Source organism: Megascapheus bottae, chromosome 23 (assembly GCF_031878675.1).
Source record: "Megascapheus bottae isolate mThoBot1 chromosome 23, mThoBot2.hap1, whole genome shotgun sequence".
In the NCBI taxonomy this organism is placed as follows: domain Eukaryota; kingdom Metazoa; phylum Chordata; class Mammalia; order Rodentia; family Geomyidae; genus Megascapheus; species Megascapheus bottae.
In genome coordinates this window covers 17,972,815-17,997,697 of record NC_143531.1, presented here as the reverse complement: position 1 = coordinate 17,997,697, position 24,883 = coordinate 17,972,815, and the positions used below count along the sequence as shown (strand labels likewise).

Here is a 24,883-nt window from a genome sequence, read left to right as displayed (position 1 = left end):
AAGGATGGAGCCTCAAAGTCAGCCCAGAGAGGAAAGCCCATGACATTCTTATCTCCACTTAACCTCTAAGAAACTGGAAGTGGAGCTGTAGCTCACTGGTAAAGCACTAACGTTGGGCACAATAGCCCATGACAGCATTGAGTTCAAGTCCCAAGACCAGAACAACAGCAACAACAAAAAATAAAAACCAACAGAAGTGAACCTGATAAAGAATGATAAAACCCAGAGATGTACTGCAGAGATAAATGTTACTTTTTAGAGCTAAAAATTAATTGGTAACTTCATAATTTCATATAAAATTGCCAATTAACTTACTAATCTGCCTTATTTTGGATATTTTAATATGTCTAAATTTTTCCAGAACCTTCAAGAATATTAGTTGTACTTGTTATGTGGCTGAGACATCTACTATTATGTGGCTTCTTTGTGTTACCTATACTTAGCTAATGTGCACTAAATATTTATTTGCCTAATTCTCTGCCAACCATGATGGAGTAATGGGGCCTTGTTGAAATTCCTGCAGTAAATAACTACAAAGCAGAGCAAGAAATGCAAAAATACTTTCAGACATTGCTCAGCAATGAACTTTGATTCCTGAAAAATTAGAAGTAACTGGATGATCCCAATATTTACTCCAGCATTGCAAGTGCTGACTATTTCTGTAGTGGAGGCACAGGGATGAATGTGGTTTGTGACACACAAATAAGGTCCAGACACTTGAAGCTTAAATACTAGTCTGAGACACTGAAAAGGGTCGGGGATAGGATTCTGGAGGTGGTGGCGGGCAATGGGAGGTTCAGGGAGAAATACTATGGTCAACAAAGGATAGCTTAGTATCCAGGTACCATCACTCAGGTAACAGCCCCTCAGAAGTCACTGGAAGTGGCAGATCCTCCTTGTCAAATAACTTGTTTCGTTTCCCATTACAATATATGAGATAATTGTCTCCAGAAATACCAGAGAGGAAGTTCATAATAACTAACTTTTCTTTGCTTTGCTATATAAGAAACATCAGAAAGAGCTCTCCCTGTGATTCACAGAGAAGGAGAAAAAACAAAAGTGAAGGGGAGGCATAGGTCATTTTTGTTTTATGGTGCTGAGGATTAGATCCAAGTAGCTATTGCCGATGTATAGCCCCAACCCCTGGTTCTCCTTTAGTTCAAAGCACTCACTAAAGGTGAGACCTATTTCTTGAGCCCCCACAGTACAAGGAAAGTTGTTTCAGAAACATGCCTAGGAGTCCTCTTGAGCCTTGGCTGGGTCCTTTTCCATCTATGCAAAAAGAAAAGTATGGATGGCCAAAAGCCACACAAGATTCTTGGAACTCACAGAAGATACACAGACTGTTTGAAAAAAGGTTTCATTCAGAGGACTTTATTGAACCTGAGATTCAAAGAACCCTTAGAAAAAGTATGTTTCGATCATTTCATTGTATTAAACAGTATTTATGACGTACTTAGTGAGCAAACTTATACTTTGATAGGAAACTGCCACACCTCTGCCACTGGCACTCTGACTTCTTAACATGGCCAGCTTTTGATGGGAACCTCCATGTTCCATCTCCTCTTCGGGGTTCTTGAAACGTGTTGCTGGGGTTTGGTCACTAACGTGAACTAGCACTGGGTTAGAGACACAAACATTCAAGTCCCAAGAAGTCCATTGTCAAGGCCAAAGAATAATCCTGCTTTAAAAGACATAAATAGTTGATGGTGAGGCAAATCAGAATATAAATTCAGGGTCCCAAGAAAACATTCCGATGCAGAAGGAGGTACATGAACTTGCATAGCCTCCAAAACAAAGAAAGTCGATCGATACATTTCATAAATACACTGGTAGAGCCTGGGGTAGTTGGCTAAAGAGCAAAGCTGGGAAGCCTTTTCTGTAAGTTTAAAATGTTATTTTGTAGCAATTTCAGCTTCAGGGTAGGTAGTGGTTGGTGGCTTTCAAGCTTCCTTTTACATTCAAAGATTTCTATCCTAATACTTATAAGAATGTCACTCAGACACAGTTCAAAGTAAACAGTTATTGTTTTTTCAAAAGGCCCCTGAAATACCCCTGGACAATTTAAACTCTTAGATATGCAACATTCCATGTCTTCTTCATCAGCCATGTTTTGCCCAGCAGAGATCTTCAAGTATCACAGAAATCTCCCAGTCAATGGAGGGGACAAAACAGCTTTGATATGATAATGATTTGGTTTCAGTAAACAAAAGAAAGTATGTTGTAACAAAACCTGGCATGTTTTTTTAGACTCTTCTCAATAGACAGTTTTAGTGGCAGCCTTACCAAAGAGAAAACCATTCCCCCAAGAGAACTTCCACTCTTTCCAAAGCAACAGTAACAGCTTTGACCAGTACAAGAACATTTATCAAATCACCATCCATTGCCCTAAATGGTACTCTAGTGTCCTGCAGTGGGAAGCAATATCTCTAAAGAGCATGCAGTCTGGGACTGCTTTAACTAATGTCTTGGCCTCTGTTATTAAAACTCAGTTTCCTCTAGGGGGGCTGTGGGCAGTCGAGGGTAGAACTTCCATACCGTATGGAGGTCCCAGCAACGGAAAAGTTAGTTAAGGAAAAGAAGGTAACTGCACCACTATACAACAATGTATCCCTTGGGTTTTTTAAATGATCACTTGAAATAAAAAGAGATTTGGGTTTCAATGTGTAGTTTCATACCATCTCCATGTAAATGTGGCCTGGTAATCATTTTAACCTGGAAACAAAAAAGTCTGGCAAATGGCAAGTGAATTGGTGCCTCTTACTGTGTTAACTCTTTAATCAAAAGTGCTATAGTCCATGCCCCTGAGAAAATCAACTTTACACGCGTGTGTGTGTGTGTGTGTGTGTGTGTGTGTGTGTGTGTGTGTGTGTGGTATGTCTCAGGGCCTTAACTCTAGACATAGGCACTGTCCCTTAGGTTATTATTATTATTATTATTATTATTATTATTATTATGTACTTAAGGTTAACACTCTACTGCTTGAAATACAGACCCATTTTAAACTTTGGGGGCGTTAATTAGAATGAGAGTGTCAGAGGTTTGCACTACAATCTTCAGATCTCAGCCTCCTGAATCACTAGAATTACAGGCATGAGCCACCACCACCTGGCTGAACTGGGAAAATGAAATGCAAGGGCTAAATGTTTTCCCCTTTTGATTTGCAAGTAATGTGCTCTGCAGTTCAATTAAAACTAAAATCCTGCTATGTTTTTCAGAGCCAAATATGATCTTCCCAGGTGATAGTCAATAAAACACTCTAGAAAATGAAGGATGGAGGTCTGAAGTCTACCAAGGAATAAAAAGCACAACAGATTAGCATTTGAAAGCAATGGCCTTTACTTTTTTAAAAGTCAAGGAGATTTTATTTTTAATGATCATGTATCAAGAACAAAGCGTTTGACAAATAGACCAACTTTGTTTTCTATGTCCATTCAAACTTTTATGAATGACTTTGGTCATCCACCCCTAAAATTAAGCTGTGTTTCAATACTTGACATGTCTTCTTAGGAGATATTTATTTATTTTCTGGTTCTGAACCTTGAACTCAGGGCCTAGGTCCTGTCTTTAAGCTTCTTTTGCTCAAGACTAGTACTCTACCACTTGAGCCACACTGCCCTTTCTGGCTTTTTCTGTGTAGCTTATTGGAGGTAAGAGTCTCATGATCTTTCCTGCCTGGGCTGTCTTAGAACTGTGATCCTCATCTTCCTTAGTAATTAGAATTACAGACATGAGCCACCAGCACCCGGCTTGAAGATACTTTTTAATACATAGATTGAAAAATGTATGAAAAAGCAAGACCAATGCTCAAAGCACAAATAACGACAACAAAACTCTAAATAGGGTCAGGAGTTTGGCCTAGTGGTAGAGTACTGGCCTATGATGCATTGAAGACCCAGATTCAATTCCTCGGTATCACATACATAGAAAAAGTCAGAAGTGGTTCTGGGCTCAAGCCGGTAGGGTTTTAGCCTTGAGAAAACCCAAGGACAGTGCTCAGGGCCTAAGCTCAAGCCCAGGACTGGCAAAAACAAAAAACAAAAACCTTTAAATAATATTTGCTCCATTCAGTGATGTTATCTTATAAATGTAGAAATTATCAGGGCTGGTTTGAGGCTAAGCGTTCCAATTCAGTGTGCAATGAAATATAGAAATGGAGAAAAATATGTTTTCCAGGAAATTATAAGAGCTTTTTCCAATTTGTCTATAGGTATCCCTATAATTGTATCACTGTTGAAGTCCAGGTGAACATTTCTTTAGGTGAGAGCTCCACAGTGAGCAGTTCAGTGTGCCTTAATATTCATTTTAATAACACTTCTAGAAATATTCTTTCATTTTTCATGTTTTCTTTTGTGAAACTCAAAATATTGCCTCTGTATCTTGAAATACAGATCTCTTCATTTTTTTTTAATCCCTGCAGGTTTGTTGCTTGCTTTTAAATATCTGCACTTTCTGCTTTCAATTCTTCTGTTTCTGCCTTCCATGCAGGAAATCTATTCTTTTAAGTCTCCCACTGTGCTTCATAATAGAATCAAAAGAAAAAGGTACATCCTTCAGAAAGCATGCAGCTCACTAGAAATAGAAAACCTGTCACCCTATTGTAAAAACCTTAGATCAGCCAGACCAGTGTCTGCAAGAGTGAGAGTAGTTTCTACAAAGGGTGTAGAGTAGGTTTGGTGAAATTATTATTTCCCTTGTTCTCTCCAGAAATCCTGTCAGGGAAGAGAGTGACTCTGTTCAGGAAATAACTGTCTACTATTGGAAGGAAAACTTTTCTGCAACAAGCTTAAGTTGGATGGTCAAAGAGCTGCAAATGAACTGACAGTAGACAGAGAATGGGAGAAAAGACCAGATTTATTCACACAAGAATGTGAAAATCACTCAGTAATGCGTACCTTGTAAACACTTTGAAGAAATGGTTGATATTATAACTGAACAAAAATGGGGTGGATATAGTTAAGATTTCAGAGTGATAATTTGTTTACTTTCTGGAATTAGCAGACAATCTCTCCTAGAAAAGAACTCCTAGCATCCGTATTTTCCAAAAATGTCTGCTTTAGTCAGATAAGAGAAATTCAGATAAGATTTCAAATGCTTTTACTTAAAAAAAAATCATCTTTATGGCAAAATTGCTGATTGAAATTCAAGTGTGGCTCCAAAGAGTAAGAAAACACTCATGCCTTTATTTTGTATATGATAGCAAATTTTTGAGGTGTAGGAGGAATTTTTTTCTTTTTAGCCAAACAAATACCCTACCATTTTGCTTCATCTGAGTTAATGGATTTTCCAAGATGACTCTCGGGATATCATGGACCATGCCCCTCCTCCTAATGTTTTTTGCACAGCTGAGATGGTCACTCATCACAACCTTCCACATTTCACTTTTGCAAGGACTCACCTTTAACTGCCACCTTTACCTCCCGAGTTGCTAGCATTACAATCGGGAGTAACTGTGCCTGTGTGAAATGAGTATGTTCTCACTACCATGTGTTCAAGACTAGCCCATGTACTAGCCATGTGTGTACTAGCCATGTACACACGCATGCCCATCCTCTGACAATGTAAACACATCAATTAGTTAAAGGCTAAGAAAGTAGGATTTGGTACCGGACAACACAGGATTGAAATTGCAACCATTTTGTAATTTTATTTTCAACCTTACTTTGTAACTTCAAGTGTACTATTTCTCTCCCTTCAAGTTTCAGTTCTTTCATCTGAAATGTGGCAATCAAAATACTGGAAAAAATTAAAACTATGCTAATGAAAGTCACATTATGAAGATTATCAGATACGTCCCTAACTTTATCGTTGTAGCTGCTGTGTGTTATTTGCTTCTTCCTTTAGCTTGTAAGCTCATGAGAACCTCTTTAACACTAATATATCCTTTCTTATGAGTGATTCTTCAATTCTATCCCTATTTCAGTGCTCTTCCTTCACCCCTCTCCCCCCAAAAAAACACTGAAATTTGGCTTTCTGTTCTTATTTCTCTAAGTAAGCAAACAGCTTTTCAACATGTCTCCATGGTCTTCAGCTTGTGAAACACCAGGTATCATCATACTCCTGGAGTCTTTGGGCCTCCCATTTCCATGGGAATACAGGGAAATTTCACTTCCATTTCATTCTACAAGGATGTCTTCTGTTTCTCTTTTGACTTCTTTGCTCTCTCTGGATTCCATATTCCTGTCTTGAATTCTTCTTTCTGGAGTTCTATGACTGCCTTTGACTAGTGTTTACCTTTACTATATAACTTTCTTGAAAAGTCCAAACAGCCATGCATGGTACGTCTCGCCTGGAATCCCAGCTATTCAGGAGGCTGAGATCTGAGGATCAAGGTTCAAAGTCAGCCTGCGCACAAAAGGATCTGAGATTCTTATCTCCAGTTAACCTCTAGAAAATGGGAAGTGGGATTTGGCTCAAAGGTAGGGCAGTAGCCTTGAGCTGAAGAGTTCAAGGACAGAGCCCAGGACGAGTTCAAGCCCCATGATCCACAAAAAACTAAAAAATTCTAAACAACTTTTGGTCCAAGTGTGGTTTGTCTCCTCTTCCTTTTGACTCATTTATCTGTAGCTATTGTGGATAAAAGATATTCTACATTCAATGTCAAAAATTTGGACAATATAGAAAACAAAAATTAATAACAGCAAACTCATCTATAATTGATCATTGAAAACATCATTAATGTTTCGGTGTTTTACTAAGTGAACAATTTCTTTGATTTAAACAATAGAGGAAATTAAAACCCATACTCAGAGGGTTAATGGGCAAATATATATATATATATGTATATATATATGTATATATACATATATATATACACCTTAAACTCACCTATGATTATTTCTTTACACAAAAAATCACCAGATAAAATCATATGAACACTTGGAAGCATTTTCTTTCTCATTGAGAATTTATTTCCTGAAAAAGTATTACCAATCTTGGGTCACATAAGAGGTATACATGAAAGTCAACTGCCTTCCCAGGCTGTGAATAAACGCTAGCATTACCTTTGATGAAAGGTAATGCCCAACTGATAAATAAAGTAATTCCTATTCTAATTTTCATTTTTCAAATGTGTTTCAACAGAGCAAAAATAAATATCACCCTCAGTGTTTGTTACCAAACTTTGCCCTTTTAAACTTTAAGCTTCAGGGATTATGAATTAAATGATAATTAGGAAAAATAAATATCTCCCTTTAAATGACTTTGAGTTTTACTTAGTCAGAAGTGTGATGTGTGTGTGTGTGTGTGTGTGTGTGTGTGTGTGTGTGTACATATGCCAGTACTGGAGCTTGCATTTGGGGCCTGGATGCTCTCCTTGAGATTTTTTGGTCAAGGCTGGTGCTCTACCACTTGATCCACAGATCCACTTCTCACTTTTGTGATTATTTGGAGATGAAAGTCTCATGGGCTTGTCCTGCTCTGGCTGGCTTCAATCCGAGATCTGCAGATCTCAGCCTCCCACCATGCTAGAATTACAGCAGTGAGCCACCAGCCCTGAGCAAGGGAGAGATTTTAATACTTATCTTTATAAAGTTAGAATATGTATTCAATTTGCCTTTAGTGCTCTTAAGTTTTTTACAATATCCTCTCTTTGATTCTGTGCTGAACATTCAACTTGACAACTTTAATCTATTGATTCAAAGCCTTAGCTCCTCTAATAGAATTACCATGATACATACTCTCAGTAAAAGGCATTTCAAGGTGAATCTTAGAAGTCCATGCCTTCCGAGCATCAAGCCCTTCACGGTGGGCCTCCAGGAAGGTGATGGCATAGAATTGCATCACCTCTCAGTAAGTACTTACGACCCCACAGCCAATATATCAGTGAATTCCATGAGCCCTGGGTCTGAAAGGACCTAGAGCCCGATTACATCACAATCAGCTGACTCCTGTTCTATGGCAGAGTCCTGATTGACTTCCTGGCTGCCTCTTCGCTTCTTTCAATTACTATTGTCAATAGTAACTTTCATACACACATGCAACTGCCACCTTTTAGTAATTTGTTAAAATATATCTCTTATGCTCTGAGCCCATCTCACTTCTTGTTCCAGTAGTTTCCCAGCTCACAATGCCTTAAAGAGCTTAGTCAACTTCGACCCTACCTCAAACCTAGGGCCCCTAAATTCTGCCTATTCTCTGGCCCTTATGCTTTCTTTCCCAGTCACATAATTGTCTCCCAACTTACAAATTATTAGATGCTTTCCTGATGTGTTTGAACTCTCTGTCCTCTCAGATACTGTGTTTACAGATGTTCCTTTTAAATAACTATTGTAAAAGATTATACAGAGGGGTACAGTTCCAAGTAACTTTCTCTGCCCTCTCTCACCTACTTCTCACCTATTTGTATAAGTTTTCTTTACACATCAGCAAGTGCATGTTTGTCAACCCATAATCTACGTAAGAATTATTTTACCTACTGTTTATTATTCCTACTTGAACTGAAGACCTAGAAATATAGAGAAATATTAGTTTATTTTATTCTTTCTCTTTTTTTGCTTTCTACTATATTCTTAGCATGTGCTGGGTGTTAACATACTTTTGAATGACAAAATAAACTGCTGCATCTTTACTCTTCCCCTATATGTAGTATTGTTTAGATCCAGTGGCATGAAGTCTAATTTTTGCACTTTTACATGGCTATTGAATACTTTACAGCTATTGCATACTTTACATCTATTAGATGCCTCGATGTTTACATTTCTGCCCCTTTTAAAATAATTTTTCACATTTAGATAATTGCTTACAAAACTGAAGTCATAAATGATATGTAAAATGTGTATTTAGCCAGTTACAATGATGAGAGATTTTTGGTAGTTGAATTTTATTGTCTGGTTAAAAAATACACAAGAGAAGACTTCAAAATGCACATTTAGTGCACTATTTGCTCCTACATAAAAATCTTCCAGCAAAAACCAAATCCTTTAGAAGAATGTCTTCCATTATCCATACTCACAACCTGCCTTTCTCTTCATGGAGCTCAGTCATCTATTTCATAACACCTAGATTATTGCTTCCTCTCTTGCTGTTCCTTACGCTTTTGTCCCCTACTCTGATGACTTGCCCTCTCTTTATAAACAAATTCCATAATTTTTGCCAGTCATGGGGCTTGAACTCAGGGCCTGAGCAATGGCCTTGGGCATCCTCAAAGCTAATGGGAGGACCATTTGAGCTACAACATCACTTCCAGTTTTTTCTGTGTTTGTGGTACAAGGAATCAAGCCCAAGGTTTCATGCATGCTAGGCAAGCACTCTACCACTAGCCCACGCTCCCGGTCCAATTCCATACTTCTAGCCTTTGTGAACTTATAACAATTTCTAACACTCATATATGCTCTATAAAACATAACGAGGTTTTCCCAAGGAGAATAGTGGCCATTAATTCTGCGCGTATCAACATAGAATGTGTCATCCTCGAGCAAAATAAGCTCTCCCCATGCATAAAGACAACTTTTCTTTGCTTCAACCAAGAGTGTGGGTAATGGGAAAACAGTTTGAACAAGCCATTAAGAAATATTCTCATTCTCTCTTTAATGTCTTTGAGCTGTATGTGTGAACAGAATTATAAGCAATTGTCAGTGACTCATTCCCAGTGTGGGCTAGGCAGGCAGTTCTGTAAAGTCAGGCATAACAAAACACCTAAATAACCCTTGGAAAGAACCTTGGCAGAAGAGTTTTGAGCTTGTGCCCATCAAAAATATCCTATTCTTTTTAAACCCAATTACTTCCCAGCAATCTTACATATTACTAAAATATGGGCATTAGCTATAAAATCTTCATGCTGCAAACCATGTTGTAAATCAACTCACCAATTAGCATGAGATTTTTTTAAGTGACTGAATACAAATTCAGAATTATGAAGTTATTATCTAATAACCCTATAAGTGATGTGAATAAATCCTTACTAATATAAAAATTACCAACCACTGAAATACCCTTTTCTACAAATAAGTCTACAGATCCTCATGCTAATGCACTTAGATTGAGGAGCTGGGGACATTTTGAGAAAGCTTTGTTTATTCCAGATGCTGTGGGGCTTTTTACTCAGAAAATCTGTCATGCAAGTGATCAGCAAATTGTGCTCAGCAATTTGTTTTCATTTAATCAGCAGACAGGTTTTCACCAATTTAGACTCAAGTCCTATTAATACTCTTTGAGACTAATTGCTGTAAAATGAACTTTAACAATAGAATATTACAAATTCCACATTTCCCCACTCTGTGCCCATCATAGAGGATTCAGAACTATGAACTTGAACTTTGAAGATACATGTCAGATGGACGTGGGCTATAATCTTCAATCATTTGAGCTGTTACTAATGACACCTAATCCTCTCTTATGCCATAATCTACTCTCTACAACTGCAATGACTTTTTTTTTTTGCCAGTCATGGGGCTTGAACTCAGGGCTAAGCACTGATCTTGGACTTTTCTCAAGTCTAGTACTCGACCACTTGAGCCTCAGCACCACTTCCAGCCTTTTTCTATATATGTGGTACAGAGGAATTGAACCCAAGTCTTCATGCATGCTAAGCAAGCACTCTACCACTAGGCCAAACTCCCGGCCCCCAGCAATGACTTTCTTATTATCCATTCCCTCTGCCAAAGACCATGTTTATATAGCTTCAGTATCTTCTATTATTTAGTGCCAGTTAACATACTTTTTCTGTTTTATTTTACAAAATAGCATATGTAGTACACTTGAAAATGTTACTATCTAAATCCTTGAAAATTTATTTATGTGATATATTGTGTTTGCTAGTTCTAAAATCAGACACATGATTTACCTGTTATCATTTGATTTTTGTTGGGAACATTATATGCAGAAGATATTTAAAGAAATAATGTGAGGCCTAAGACAAAGATACAAACTTCCAAAGGTAATTTTGGATTTTTTTGTTTTCATTTTTCTCTACTTTTATTCTTTTATCCTGTCAGATATCCTGATCCTGTAATGAAGTTAAGACTATCTTAAATTGTGGTAAACTTTGAGCCAAATTTTATAGTCTTGGCTCTTAATCCACATTAATAAAATGAGGTTTGGAAAAGTAAAGTTTAAATAACGTAAATTTTATTGCTTTCTTCTTCTGTAACCTCTTGGGTAACTTTGAAATAAAATTCTTTGTTTTCTCTTGGTTGTCTCATCTATTAAGAAAGTCCATAACTTTATAAACCCTTAAATAATAGATGTTGTTGTCTTACTGTGTTTCTTGATTGTTCTCATTAACTTTGCTTTTGTTTTGACTTAAATTTTTGAGGCAAATTGACTTCTCATTTTCCCCTACTTGTTATAATTCATGGTGCCATGAATTTTTACCATCACTAAAGAGATTAAACATAGTACCTTGATGCAGAAGCTCCTCAACGGATACTAAAAGGAAAAGCCAATGGGTACATAAATTTTTGAAATTGTCATATATATACACATATATATATGTGCGTGTGTAAATATATATACACACACATACATCTATACATCACCTTGTTAAATCAAAGTATTTGCAGAGAAGAAATGAGTATCTTTTTTATTTTAGTTCCCAGAACTTCAATCTAATTTCTGCTGCTGTGTTTATCTGTCTGATATATTGGCTGATTGTACTCAAAGAGAACAAGGGGCCAGAGGTAGAATTCATGAATAGTGATCCAATTCCATATTAGAGCTTAAAAATAAAGCTTTAAAAACATCGATCCAGCTGAAAAATGACGGGATGCAATAAGGGTTTATTTAGGGCATAAAATTTAAAAGGTACGTTCATCAATAATTCATCAACTCCCTGTAAATGCACCTTAGTATAACCATTCCTACCCTGTACCTTTTATGAATTAGTTGACATTACTAAGAACAGATTTTGACAACAGACCAGTAAAAGGGATGTATTTATAAAGGTATGCACTCACAAAATCATTCTTACAACAAAACATTACAGAAAGCAAACCTAACAATTTAGTATATTAAATAGTAACACTAAAGAGATGAGAGAAAAGAAATCACTAGCAGTTTGTACCAAAGTATACATTGGGAAATTATTTTTGCCACATCTTACATTTAACTATGAAATATAGTTAACATCTTAATTATTTTAAGGATCCTTTACCTCAAGAGTTTATTGTTATCTGAGAGTCAGATCACTGCTCAACTTAATCCATTTTTTTTCACTTCCAAAGAAGCTTTTTGAAAGTAGAAAATACCTTTGGATCATTTAACTATGAAATATAGTTAACATCTTAATTATTTTAAGAATCCTTTACCTCAAGAGTTTATTGTTATCTGAGAGTCAGATCACTGCTCAACTTAATCCATTTTTTTTCACTTCCAAAGAAGCTTTTTGAAAGTAGAAAATACCTTTGGATCAAAATTATTGATAGAAGAATCAAGATCATTTATGAACATTCTTTGAGTTTGATCGCCAGTGACAGTTTTGTTTTCTTGTTTTTTTTTTTTATTGGGGTCAGAATAATGTATAGAGGGGTTACAGTTACATTTGTCAGGTATGGGTACATTATTTCTCGCACATGGATACTGACAGTTTTTTATAATCTAGAAATAGATAAATTGCATGTGAAGAAAGATGTCATTATTTTTGTTACTTTTACTTATAAAATGATGGTCATTTAAGGCCTGAATATTTATAGAACATGTGGTCATTTACAAAATTCCTGAATTTGAAATTAAATTTGGGATTACTTTAATCATTCTGATTCTAATACCCTCAGGGCCTACCTTGGAATACTTTTACAATGCATATGCATTTCCCAGCTCTATATTATTCCCTTATTTACCTACCTTTAAAGATATAAAGAAATTAAAATAATGAAGATGGGTTTTTATCTTACATATAATAAGATTGGACTTTCATCTGAACTTTCCTATATTTTCATTTAAAGTAAAAAAGTCAATACTATCAAACATTGACTAATTCTCCTCTCTTTAATCTATTAATTCATAATTTTTCAACATCCAAATATTAGCACCAAATGTTACTATGGCAAGAAGAAAAGCAGTGGCTTACAAAGAAAAGGCAGTACAACAGTAAATGATTTCTCAGTATATAATCAGATGGCCTGGAACTCTAAACCCTCCATTCTGTACCAACCAAGTGCTGTGCTTATAGACATGCACTGTGGTGTGGTTTATTTTCTTATGGTTGTAGCAGTAGAGAAGATGTTTTTACATTGAAACATAGGGGATAAGCACAATATTAGTTATAAAATCATTTAACTACTAATTCTATTAAGTGTTAGTATATATTTTAAATAAATTATATAGCTTTAAGCTATTTGAACTTTCCAAAGAGTTGATTATGTCAGTAATATTTTAGGTATTTTTACATAAATAGTCAAAAGTATCTACAAATCGATAACAGAAAAACCAGTTTCTGCTGGTGGTATTATATTATAATACATAATGATATAATGTATAATGATATGATATTGTAATATATTATAGTATTATTGATGAATCTTAGATTGTTCCTAACATGGTAAGAAACCATTTTTTTAATATAGCAACAATTAGATAAGACAAAATTTCGGGTGACAGAACACTATTCAACAATGTGAAGCATGAATAATATACAAATTATACCTTTGTTAATTCTTTCAAAGTGTTCAAACAATGTTTTGATTTTCTAAGTAAATTTTTTTCAAGAATTTATTATGCCTTTTAGTGAACTACTTGGTTGACATCAGAATTTTTCTTATCTCCCTACAGGAAGAGCCTTTTGTGATGGTCTCTGAAAATGTATTGGGTAAACCAAAGAAATACCAAGGTTTCTCAATTGATGTTTTGGATGCCTTATCAAACTACCTGGGTTTTAACTATGAAATTTATGTTGCTCCGGACCATAAGTATGGAAGTCCTCAAGAGGATGGGACGTGGAATGGACTTGTGGGAGAGCTGGTTTTTAAGGTAAAGCTACATTTATTTATTTTATGCATAAATGTTCAGCAGTAACTCCTAAGTGATATTTTCATACTTAAAAAGTCACCTGTGATATAAAATAGTGCATTGTGATATTAAATGCAAAAAAAACAAGATTACCCAGTATCATTTAGTGAAGTTTGTGGGAAAACAATTAAATAACAAAATAAAACTTAGTTAAAAATATAGTTTCTATACTTTAAGTGTTTGAACAAGATTACATTCCTACAAGCAGTGTAATAGAGTTCCCTTTTGTCTACATCCACACCAGGATGTGATGTTGTGTGCTGATATTGGTCATTCTAACTGCAATGAGGTAGAATCTCAGTGTAGGTTTTGCATTTCTTTGTGATAAGAGATGAAGAAAGCAGTACAGAGTTTCCTCAGCAGACTAAACATAGAAGTACTCTGTGATCTAGCAATTCCATTCCTGGGTGTTTATCCAACAGAACACAAACAAGGCCCACAGCTATAGGCACAACCATGTTCATTGCAGCATTGTTAACCACAGTCAAGGTATGGAACCAACATAGACGCCCCTATGAACGAATCAAGAAACCATGGTATATATACACAATGAAAAGAAAGATTTGAGAAAAGAATTAGGTGACGTAAGCCAGATCAAGAGAAATATAGGTAGCATAGGTTCCCTCATTACAGTAGCAAGAATTTGCTTATGCATCTATGAGTAACCGCACTGGTTGGGATGCAAGTGATTCCAGATGAATTAACTAAAGTATTATAGACATTATGGAGAGCTCAAATAGTATAATTCTTAAAAAAAAAAAAAAAAAAAAAAACAAGACTGAGTCAAAGCCCAGCAAAATAGGTACCAAGAAATGAGTACTTGTAAGAGGAGAGGGTGGGGCCAAGTGGAGAGGGATATAGGAGAATGAAGGGGGAAGGTGAAGAATATCCATAAGAATGCATTGTCTATACCATAGAATTGAGGAAAACAGGTCCTTTCTGGAGTGTGGATACTACTGGGAGAGGGGAATGAGAATAGAGAGGATGAAGGAAGGTGAATGTGTTGTGTGGGTGTGTAGAAAGGAACAATGAAACCTTGTTGAGACAGGCTTGGGTGTGGGGGAGCAGAGCCAAGTGAGAGCAATAAACAAGTGAGTCTGATCGTTATGTGCACATGCAGATGTTAAAATGAGTCCCCCAAGTATAACTAACTGACTTTCATAGAAAATGCGGAAAGAAGAAAATGAATGAAAACAAATACAGTGGGTCCAAAAGGTAGAATGAATGTTTGGAGCCCAGGGATATTTATGGCAGTAAAAATCTTCTGCTTGATGCCTATAGCGTCATTGTAGCTTCGTATCTGGACTCACCAGTGACCTATGCATTTGCCAAAGCCATAGAAATAGTGAACCCTCATATTAATCACACACCACCCATATGTAATAATATTCCAATATGGGCTCATTAATCATAACCAACGTGTCACCCTAACAGAATTTAATGATACAAGAAACTACTTATACTCTTCTGCTCCATTTTTTCCATAAACCTAAAACTTAACTCTTGAGGGCCTAAGGTAACAGGCCTGTGGTCAATAAGCAGTGTAAAAGTGAATTCCTACACCATGGAAATTCAAAACAAAAGGAAACTTGTGCACCAGATAATCTCAGGTTGTTAGTTCTTCTCATGCCTTGTGAGATCATCTCAACAGATACCCTATGTCACTCTGCACGTGGCTGATAGATGCCATGGCTAAGAAGTCACTCCAGTGCCAGGGTAGCTAAGGTTAACACAGCCTTCCTGGTTTTCCTTAACTCATTAGGTATTGATCTTTTATATAACCCCTAGCTTGGCCATTCCCAACAGTTTCCATTCTTTTCAAGTCTCAAGAAAAGCTCACAGAACCAAACTGCTCAAATGTGATCTAGGCTCATTTCTTCTCTCTGTGTCTCTCAGCTTTGCTTCCCTTGGTTTTGCCCTAGTTCTCAGAATCCTTCTTTCTTGGCAATAAGGGAACTTTCAGCAGCTCCAGGCTTCAATTTCAGTTGCTCCTCTATCCCAATATAAACACCAGTTCTCTTTTACCAACACTTCTAAATCAGAGCCTCAGATTGAATACACATTGGCTCTGACTGAAATCCCCAGGTCCAAGAATAGGGGTTGCTCCACTGTCAGGCCTGTGGTACAGGGCCCCATCCATCACTGGGGATAGGAATGGCTCTGTGCAAATCTTCCAAAGTAAGCCAGGGGGAGTGCTCCCCAAGGGAAAAAAATAGCTCTGGTGATGGAGTAGAGCATTTATTAGTATAAAAAGTGTATTAAACATGATCAGTTAGGGAGGAGAGGAGAAAGAAGAGTCAGGTCTAAAGATGGACTGTCGTGAGAAAGCAAATGGCTTTGTGATCACCAAAGGAAAACAGGGATGTCTAAAGTCAACCTGCAGCAATAGAAGATTAGCATAAGTAATGTTTTTGAGAAAACAGCCAGTACAACTAAGATAACATCAACATAATAACTCAGAGGATAAAGTAAAACAAGCCATGCTATACAGTAGGGTCTATGGTTCCCCCATCAAGTTGTAAGATCAGCCTAAAAGTCTGCCCTTGCCTGTGAAACACCTTAAGACGCCTTCTCATTCTTGACTCGTGATGTCAAACGTAGTGATAAATGTTTCAGCGACCGAACAAATGGGTGTCCTGTTCCTATGACAAGAGTGCAGTATACTAAGCAGTATAATGTAGCTTCTGATGGCACAGCAAAATCCTTTAAAGTTACTTAAACTTTACTTATGTGAAATTTCCAGAGAGACTTGTAATAAAGATTTCAAATCATTACTGTTATAACCAAATACAATAGGAGAATGGATTTGTACAGTTGGAGAACTGTTTTAAAACTACCACCTGCCACTCAAACCTGCCCATCACAAATGACCCTATGGAGTCTAAACTAGCCTTAAATTTTCCAAGATGCCATATCTTGGGGTTGTGGCTCTCTTGTTCAGCCCATTCCTGTATTGTGTGTGTGTGTGTGTGTGTGTGTGTGTGTGTGTGTGTGTGTGTGTGTTGCTCAATTCTTTCTGTATCAGCGTAGGACAGGCTGGAGGTACAAAAGATACATGTTGTCATGCGAATATACTTGCATATCTGAATCGTGGATGTTCATAATTCACCGGATGTGTGTATAGGATAGAGCTGAAACTGAGGTGGGAGATAGTAATACAAGCTTTGTGTATACCAGGAGAAATGGCCTGAGACATTTGCTGTGGATAGAGAAAGATTTTAACACTGATGAAAGAAAAGGGTAAGGAAAGCTCTCAAAAGGGAACTAAATTATGCAGATGCAAATGCTTAGTGAATGGTTGTAGGGCAATTTTCTAAATTTGCAGGTGATATTTAATTGGCAGACATGGCAAACTGCAAGGAGCACTTCAATCAGATAAAGGAGTTGAGTCATTAAGCACTTGTTCTAATAGACGGCAAGTACTAATAAGTGGTGAATAAATAAATCTTAGATCAAAGCTAAGGAACAAATAGTGGACCCTGGTCCACCAACGGCTCTTGGTTGAAGGAAAACATATAGGAAAGGACAGACAAAATTGCAGGAAAAAATACATGCAGAATTAAAAAGTTTTGGTGGATTTTACATGATAAATTAATGGACTACTACATCAGTCAAAGCCAAGATGCTATAAAGATGGGGTTATGATAAGAAGAATCTCATAACTGGAGGATCTATAAATCCTGAAATCTACTGGTGGGTATTGAATTGCCATGTAATCCCTACATCTTCATCCATCTCAAGCCATGGTTTAGGAAAAATTTAATGAATGAGATAACTTCCAAATAGAAAAAGGGAGTACATATTTGTGAGACTATTCTAAACAGAATTTAAAGGACAGTCCAGCCATGAAATTTTATATGATTCTACAGACATAAGGGGTCAAGTATTATGATGAGAGTATCTAGCCATTTTTCTCTAGAATACACATTTAATTAAATAATAATCTAGAGTAATCTGAAAATTATAAACACAGAAAAATAGGTCTCAGGTGAAAGAAGTTCAGAGTTTAGGTTAGAAAAAATTGATTTAGTAAAAGGAGACTCTCATCTTGTCTTGTGTCTTTATAATGCTGAGTACTTTGAAAATAAAAAGGTTGATTTAATGGAAGCGTGAGTTAAGACCACATTAAGACCACAAGGGAAACCTTTAATTATTCCCTTACTTCTAGCATTTCCCTCCAAAAGAAAAAAAACACTTTTTGAGTGTCTTTTGAAAACCTACTTAATATTCAGAATGAATATTTGACAGCAAAGCCATGCCTTGAAATCAATTATGACTTGTTTCCCTTGGCTGTCATTTGGGTCCTTCAAACTTCTATTGTTTAATGTCTTGATGGTTGTAAGTTTCCTATTCAGAATTGTGACAATTCTCCAATAGCAGGCTTTAAAATGAGTACAGACTTTTCTAGCTGAAAAGAAAGCAACACCAGAGATCTAACAAGTCTCAGCCATGTCAAGCAGAAGGTGACTACAAACTGATGGCAGAGGTTCACTCTAGCAGTCTTAAGTCATCTGAGAGTGGCCTCACCCATTTCCTATCTACTAAATCCTGTTCAGAAGCACCCTGAGAAGAGTCAGACCTGATTCTTTTCCCACAGACAAACTGGAAACTAGGACCCTTCTCATTTGAGGACTGAACTATTCCTCTCCCCTACAGAAATCCATAAGCATTTATAACCTCAGTCAAGAATGATCAAAAACTTTCACTGCAAGTTACAAAGAAATCTCATTCAATGCTATTCTTATCTTTGATTTCAAGTGGACATTTCAGGAAGAGATTGCTTCTGTATGCTCTACCTATCAGCCTTCTCATGACCCCTCTCGTAAACCAGTGACAGTGTCTGCCAAGACTGCAAAACTTTGGGATGATTTGTTTCCTCAGAAGACAGCATTATTTCTTGGGAATTGCAGAAATGGTACACATTTTAAGTCTTAAGGATACAGAATAATGCCTGAAATACTGCAATATAAATAACTGAGAGCTGGTGTCCCACTTGGCTTTCAGTATGTATTTATTGAGGCCTAAGTCATATCTGAAATTGTGAGGAATACAGAAAGGGACCAAACACCTAGGAACATAGATCTTCTATTCTCCAAGAGCTAGATAAATAGAGAGGAAAGATGGAACAAAAATAAAAAAAAAGGTAACCCAAGAATCATTTCACATCACAAAGCTATGGTTTCTTCTAGGAAAAATAAATCTTAAGGTCCTGAGCTAATTATTGTTGGGGGAGGGAAGAGTAGTTTTATCTCCATCATATTGACTGTGTAGGTAACCTGGAATCTTGCTTGGCTCAGTTACTTCTCACCGATTATGTAGGCAAATTTATCTTTTATTTGTTATCTGTAGGATAAGAAATGGAGACGTTCAAAGATTTTAACTCCTACGGTGTTTGCAAAGATAAATTGAATTGATAATTAAAAAGTTCCTGGTGCAGAGTAAGCAGTGTAACTGGTAGCTAACAGCTCTAGAGGTAACACACTTGTGTATATCCTTAGACATGGCATCACTTGGCGAACTGCTTTACCTTGTGCCAAGCTGTAACCATGTTAACCTTATTCTTAAAGGAGTCTTAACCAATCATTTTGTTTAAAAGTATATATCTGCTGGGATTATTAAATCTGACCTTAAGGTCAGAGTATTAATTACTTTAGCAGCACTTTCATTTGTTCTGCTGAGAGGTTATTCAATTGTTGTAGTACATTTGAAAATTAATGGAGACTATGTTGGCTTTTAATTAAATCTGAAATAACATATTATAGGAATACATTAAAACATGCCCATATTTTCTTTCAAAAAAGTACATAAAACAGCCAGGTGTGATGGCTCACATCTGTAATCCTAGCTACTCAGGAAGCTGAGATCTGAGCATCCCAGTTCAAAGCCAGCCCAAGCACAAAAGTCTGTCAGACTCTTATCTCCAATTAACCACCAGAAAACCAGAAGTGGTGCTGTGGCTCAAGTGGTGCTGTGGCTGAAGAGCTCAGGGACAGCGCCCAGGCCCAGAGTTCAAATCCCATAACTGATAAACAAATAAAAAAGTACATAAAGTATTGGCCTTAAGAAGATTAATAATATGTGATTTGTTTGACATTTTGATATTTTTCTTTTTCCTATTATATAATGGTTGGTGTCTCCTCTGAATAGCTTTCATATTGTATTTACTTGGAAAGATATATTGGAATAAAAATCAAAGCTTAAACAAAAGTTCTCTTCGGGATGAGTGAGTTTGGAATGATAATGTAATATGGTTATAATAATTGTTGACATTAAAATTTGAACTTTAGGTTTGTTTTTGTGCTACTGGGGGGTTTAACTCAGGCCTTGGCCTTGCTAAGCCGAAGCTATCATTTGAGCCATGGCCTCCTAATGTTGAGCCACTCCCCCTTAGCCCCGCCACGCCCCCTAACACATAACAATGACTCCAAGACCCCAACCCTAGTCTTATTTTTAGTTTTTAAAATATCTCCAGTTCTACTCCATTCACTGTACACATGGGCTACCTGATGATCTTAATTATGTATCTTTTATTGACAGATGCTAAGATTTGATTGCATCTCTTCTTTCCTTTCCTACTTCCTCCTGCCATTTTCACTTCCTTCACTTTTTTTACTCTTCCTTAAGGCTCATTTTCTCCATTCTTTAACCTTTCAGCTGTGCTTACTCTAAACAAAGAAAAAAAAATGGAATCTTACTGCGGTACCACTAAACACCATAAAATATCAAGTAATATTTATTTATAAAAACTGCCAAAAAATGTAGTTCTCATGAAGAACAGTGTTAAACATGTTGAGAACAATCTATCTATGTAGATCCTATTCAATGTTATAACGTATTCCTTCTGGTCAATGAAAATCTATTGGAGATCTTTAAATGATAGTTCAACAGGCCCAGGTTGCTTTACAGAAAGAAGACTTACAAAGGCTGCAATAGAGATTAGGGGAAAAGATAGAATTTAAGTAAATACATAAAGAACTGGAGCCCATGAATAACATGATGAGAGTTGGAAATAGTACAGCTGAAAGCGGTAAGTATAATCATATATGTAGATTATTTATAAAGCTGGTGAAGGTAATTTTATGACTTGCATTTAAAAAAAAAGAAAGATATAATTGTAGGTAAAGGCCTCATGAACTTTTCTGTGAAGGCTGGATTTGCACTGCAAATCCTCAGATCTCAAGTCTTCTAAGTAACTAGGATTACAACTTAGTTTGTTGTGGTTGTTGTTTGTTTTTTGTTTTGGTTGGTCATGGGAGCTTGAACTCCTGTCTCCTGGTTGCTGTCCCTGAGCTCTTCAGCTCAAGGATAGTGCCCTACCCTTGAGCCAAGCCCACTTCCCGTTTTCTAGAGATTAATTGGAGATAAGGGTCTCATGTTCTTTTGTGCCAAGTCTGACTTTGAACCTTGAACCTCATCTGAGTAGCTAGGATTACAGGCGTGAGCCAGCGCACCTGGCTAGATTTTTTTACATGTATATAAAATCATGAAAATCATGAAATTTTTTAAGCTCCTTTGAGAGTTTTAATTTTGATTTACCTTAAAATTGAGTCAACTATAATTCCTGGCTTATAAAACTGGAGGAATTGCCCTTAAAAACACTGGAAGTGTGTGTGTGTGTGTGTGTGTGTGTGTGTGTGTGTGTGTACACTAGGGCTTGAACTGAGGTCCTGGCACTCTGCTCTTTCTTAGTTTTTTTCACTCAAGACTGGCACTCTATATCAATTGAGACATAGCTCCACTTCCAGCTTTCTGCTTGTTCATTGGCCATATAAGTCTCAGATTTGTCTGTCTGGGCTGGATTTGAATCCTGATCATCAGATCTCAGCCTCCTGAGTAGGATTACAGGTGTGAGCCACCAGCATGGAATTATTGGAAACACAAAGATATGTAAAGCTTAACAAGTTTATTGAATGAATAGTAAAATTGAAGAGTCAAAACTGAATAGAAATCTTGAATTTTACTTGTCATGTTACATTCATTTCTACTCAACTTAAGGCAGCCGTTGGCTGAAGAGTAATAATTACTCTGAAGACAGGAAGTGGGCATTTTATAATAAGGATCAGCAAATGACCACCCACAAGCCAAATTTGGCCCAATTTTTTGTGTGATGCAAACTAAAAAAAAGGTAAAAGAATGGATATAGCTTATAAAACCGAAAATATTTACTTAGCCCTTTGGGGAAAGTACACCTTCCTCTGTTTTATATCATTAACTATGAAATTAACAAAAAAAACCTTTACCTTTGTGCAGAAGGTTAAAAAATACATGGTTAAGGAAAAGGATATATACTACCTCTTCATACAGTCCTATTAACCATGGCCTTGCAGGCATAACCACTTTTTTAAAAATAAACTTTAAGTCAAAAATAAAAATAAAAAAAGAAAGATATCCTTATTGAATGAGTAGACACTGAAAAGAAGTAGAGTGCAATGTCAGGAGAATGATCTTGTCTAAGTCAATGGTAAGGTACATCTAAAAAATTTATAGATCCCTCAGTTGATGAGTGGATCAACAAGATGTGGTATTTATACACAATGGAATTCTATGCGGCTGTCAGAAAGAATGACATTGCCCTCTTTGTTAGGAAATGGAAAGACTTAGAAAAAGTCATATTAAGTGAAGTAAGACAGACTCAAGGAACATAGGCTCAATGGTTTCCCTCATTTGTCATAACCAGTAGAAACCTTGGGCTTTCCTAGCAGAGATTTGCCATAGAGCAAAACCTAGATACATAAGGCCATATAGGATGACTCTAAATGAAAGGACCTCTAGGATATAGAAACAAAAGTCATATAATGAGTGATTGTTGTCCTTAATGTACTATGTTATCTCTCATCTCTTTTGGTGTCCCTTGGTTATCTCATATTGTTACAGTATCTCACTTTGTTACCTGATATATCGGATATATTTGTATTTGGTTATTTGAAATTGGATAGGGAAGGGGGGAAAACAAGGTGAGGGGTGGAGATGTGGGGGAGAGAAATGGGGACCAAGATATGAGAAAGGGTATCAATGTATGTGAATTAATATACCTCCTATCTGGCAAATATAATGTAACCCTTGTATTAATTACAATAAAAATATATGAAAAAAACTTACAGAAATGTCTATCAGATAGTTGAATAAATCAGTGCAGAAAAATCTGATTTCCAAAGGAAAGCACCTATCACCATCAAATGCCTCCAAGAAACCAACTCAGATATGTACTTACCAGCATCTCTCTAACTCAGTAGTAAAAATGAATTCTGAAGTGCTGTTTTTATGAATCATCATTGGACAACACAAAGAAATATTCTAAAGGCTAAAATAGTGAAAACAAGAAAACGTGAAATAATCTCATAGTGACTGGAATGTGTGGAAATCAAGACTGACCTTTAGATAAAATTGACACTAAAAAGAGAAAAAAGACGTTTACTGAAATCAGACTGCAGTCATGAAGAATGGAAGGAGGAAAGACTTTTCCTTCTTTGCTCTTATTTTAGTGGAAAAGAACTAAAGAGTCTTTGAATACAACATACATATGGTGTCCCATATATAAAGAAGGAGGAAAAGTGTGTGAAAATCTGAAATGGAAAAAGGCTAAGTTCACTGAGGAGAGTTGACCTTAAATAAGAAGATAGCACCTCTTTTATAAAAAATGTTTTTTTAAAAACCATCAGAATACATTGAGTATTAGCCATAGATTAGGAAATGGTGTGAACTTAATCTTATAGATTCTATGTTCTTCATAAAATAACAGTGAAAGTAATTTCCTGAAAGTTTGAGTGGCTAGTGCAAAAACAAAAGTTTTTTTTATGAAAGCAATAATTTGAAAGATTATTGTTGAATATAAATGAGCAACTTGATTAATAAAATGACAAGTCTAAAGATTAAAATAAACAATTATCTCTAAACATTTCTGATTTTATTTAGAGATATGTAGGAGACCTTAGTACCAACTTTGTGAACCAGTGCTCATTGAATTTTTTTCCTGCTCCACTGTTCATCTCTAATGTAAATGAAAATAATCACATACTCATCCATCACACACATCTTTATATATACAATTTGAAAAGTTCATTATATGAGTCTGATATGCAATCTACAGGGAGGGCAGTAAAACTCCTTGAGGACACATCAACAACTTGTTGAAAGTGGAGGAGAATTTAAGAATTTCTATGTAGGTACATGGGAAGTTATTGCTTTATTTACTGATATTTTAGTTCATACAAAATAATCTGTTCCACTTCTTTAAATGAATAAATCTTCAGATATTGCTCTTTCATTATACAAATTCATTCTTGGCTAGTAGAAGTATCCATTATTAAAAAAAATCAGTTGGGCAACAGTTCCAAAGTTTAATCACTTAAATGTGAAACAATTATTTGTTAACAAAATATTTATGAACATCCCACATGTATTAAATCAACACAGTGTCAGCAAATTTCTCTGTAGGTAGAATTTTCTTGCTTGGGCTGAATGATTAAGTGCTTTGGGTCACTAGTGCATCAATTAGGAAATTACTGATCTTTGGCATTTTACTGTCAGGAGAAGAGTATATGTAGCTTTTAAGTCTCTAATTGAGTCTCTGAGAGTTATTTATTCACCATTAAGATCAAGATAAATGGGTCAGCTCACACAATAGAGATAATAAACCATCACTTTCATTTCACAAACAGATAAAATGAAGCTGAGAAAAGACAGAAGTAGAGCTGAGGATCCAGAGTATATTTAAGTCTGAAAAGACCCCAATTCCCAATATATGAACTTAAAAAACAAGTCATAGAAATAAGCCATTATTTATTTGCAAGTCCATTTTCATATAACCTTATGTTTAATACATTCCAGTTAATAATTCTAATCTTATAGTTCATGTGACAGTATGAACTTACAGTACTAGAAAAGTACAAATTTTTGGTCTAACATTTTGTCTTTTAAGAAAGACATTACCAGTTATCCC

At 36.1% G+C, this 24,883-nt stretch overlaps 1 protein-coding gene across 2 annotated transcripts in view; it reads left to right on the top strand.

The window, feature by feature from the left end:
* The window catches only part of Grid2 (glutamate ionotropic receptor delta type subunit 2), a 951,510-nt gene that overhangs the window by 686,988 nt on the left and 239,639 nt on the right, over positions 1-24,883 (top strand). For both annotated transcript variants that reach the window (XM_090356798.1, XM_090356797.1), the window contains exon 10: positions 13,708-13,905. In XM_090356798.1, the coding sequence (XP_090212924.1) occupies positions 13,708-13,905 (198 nt within the window). The remainder of the gene's footprint in view (positions 1-13,707; positions 13,906-24,883) is intronic.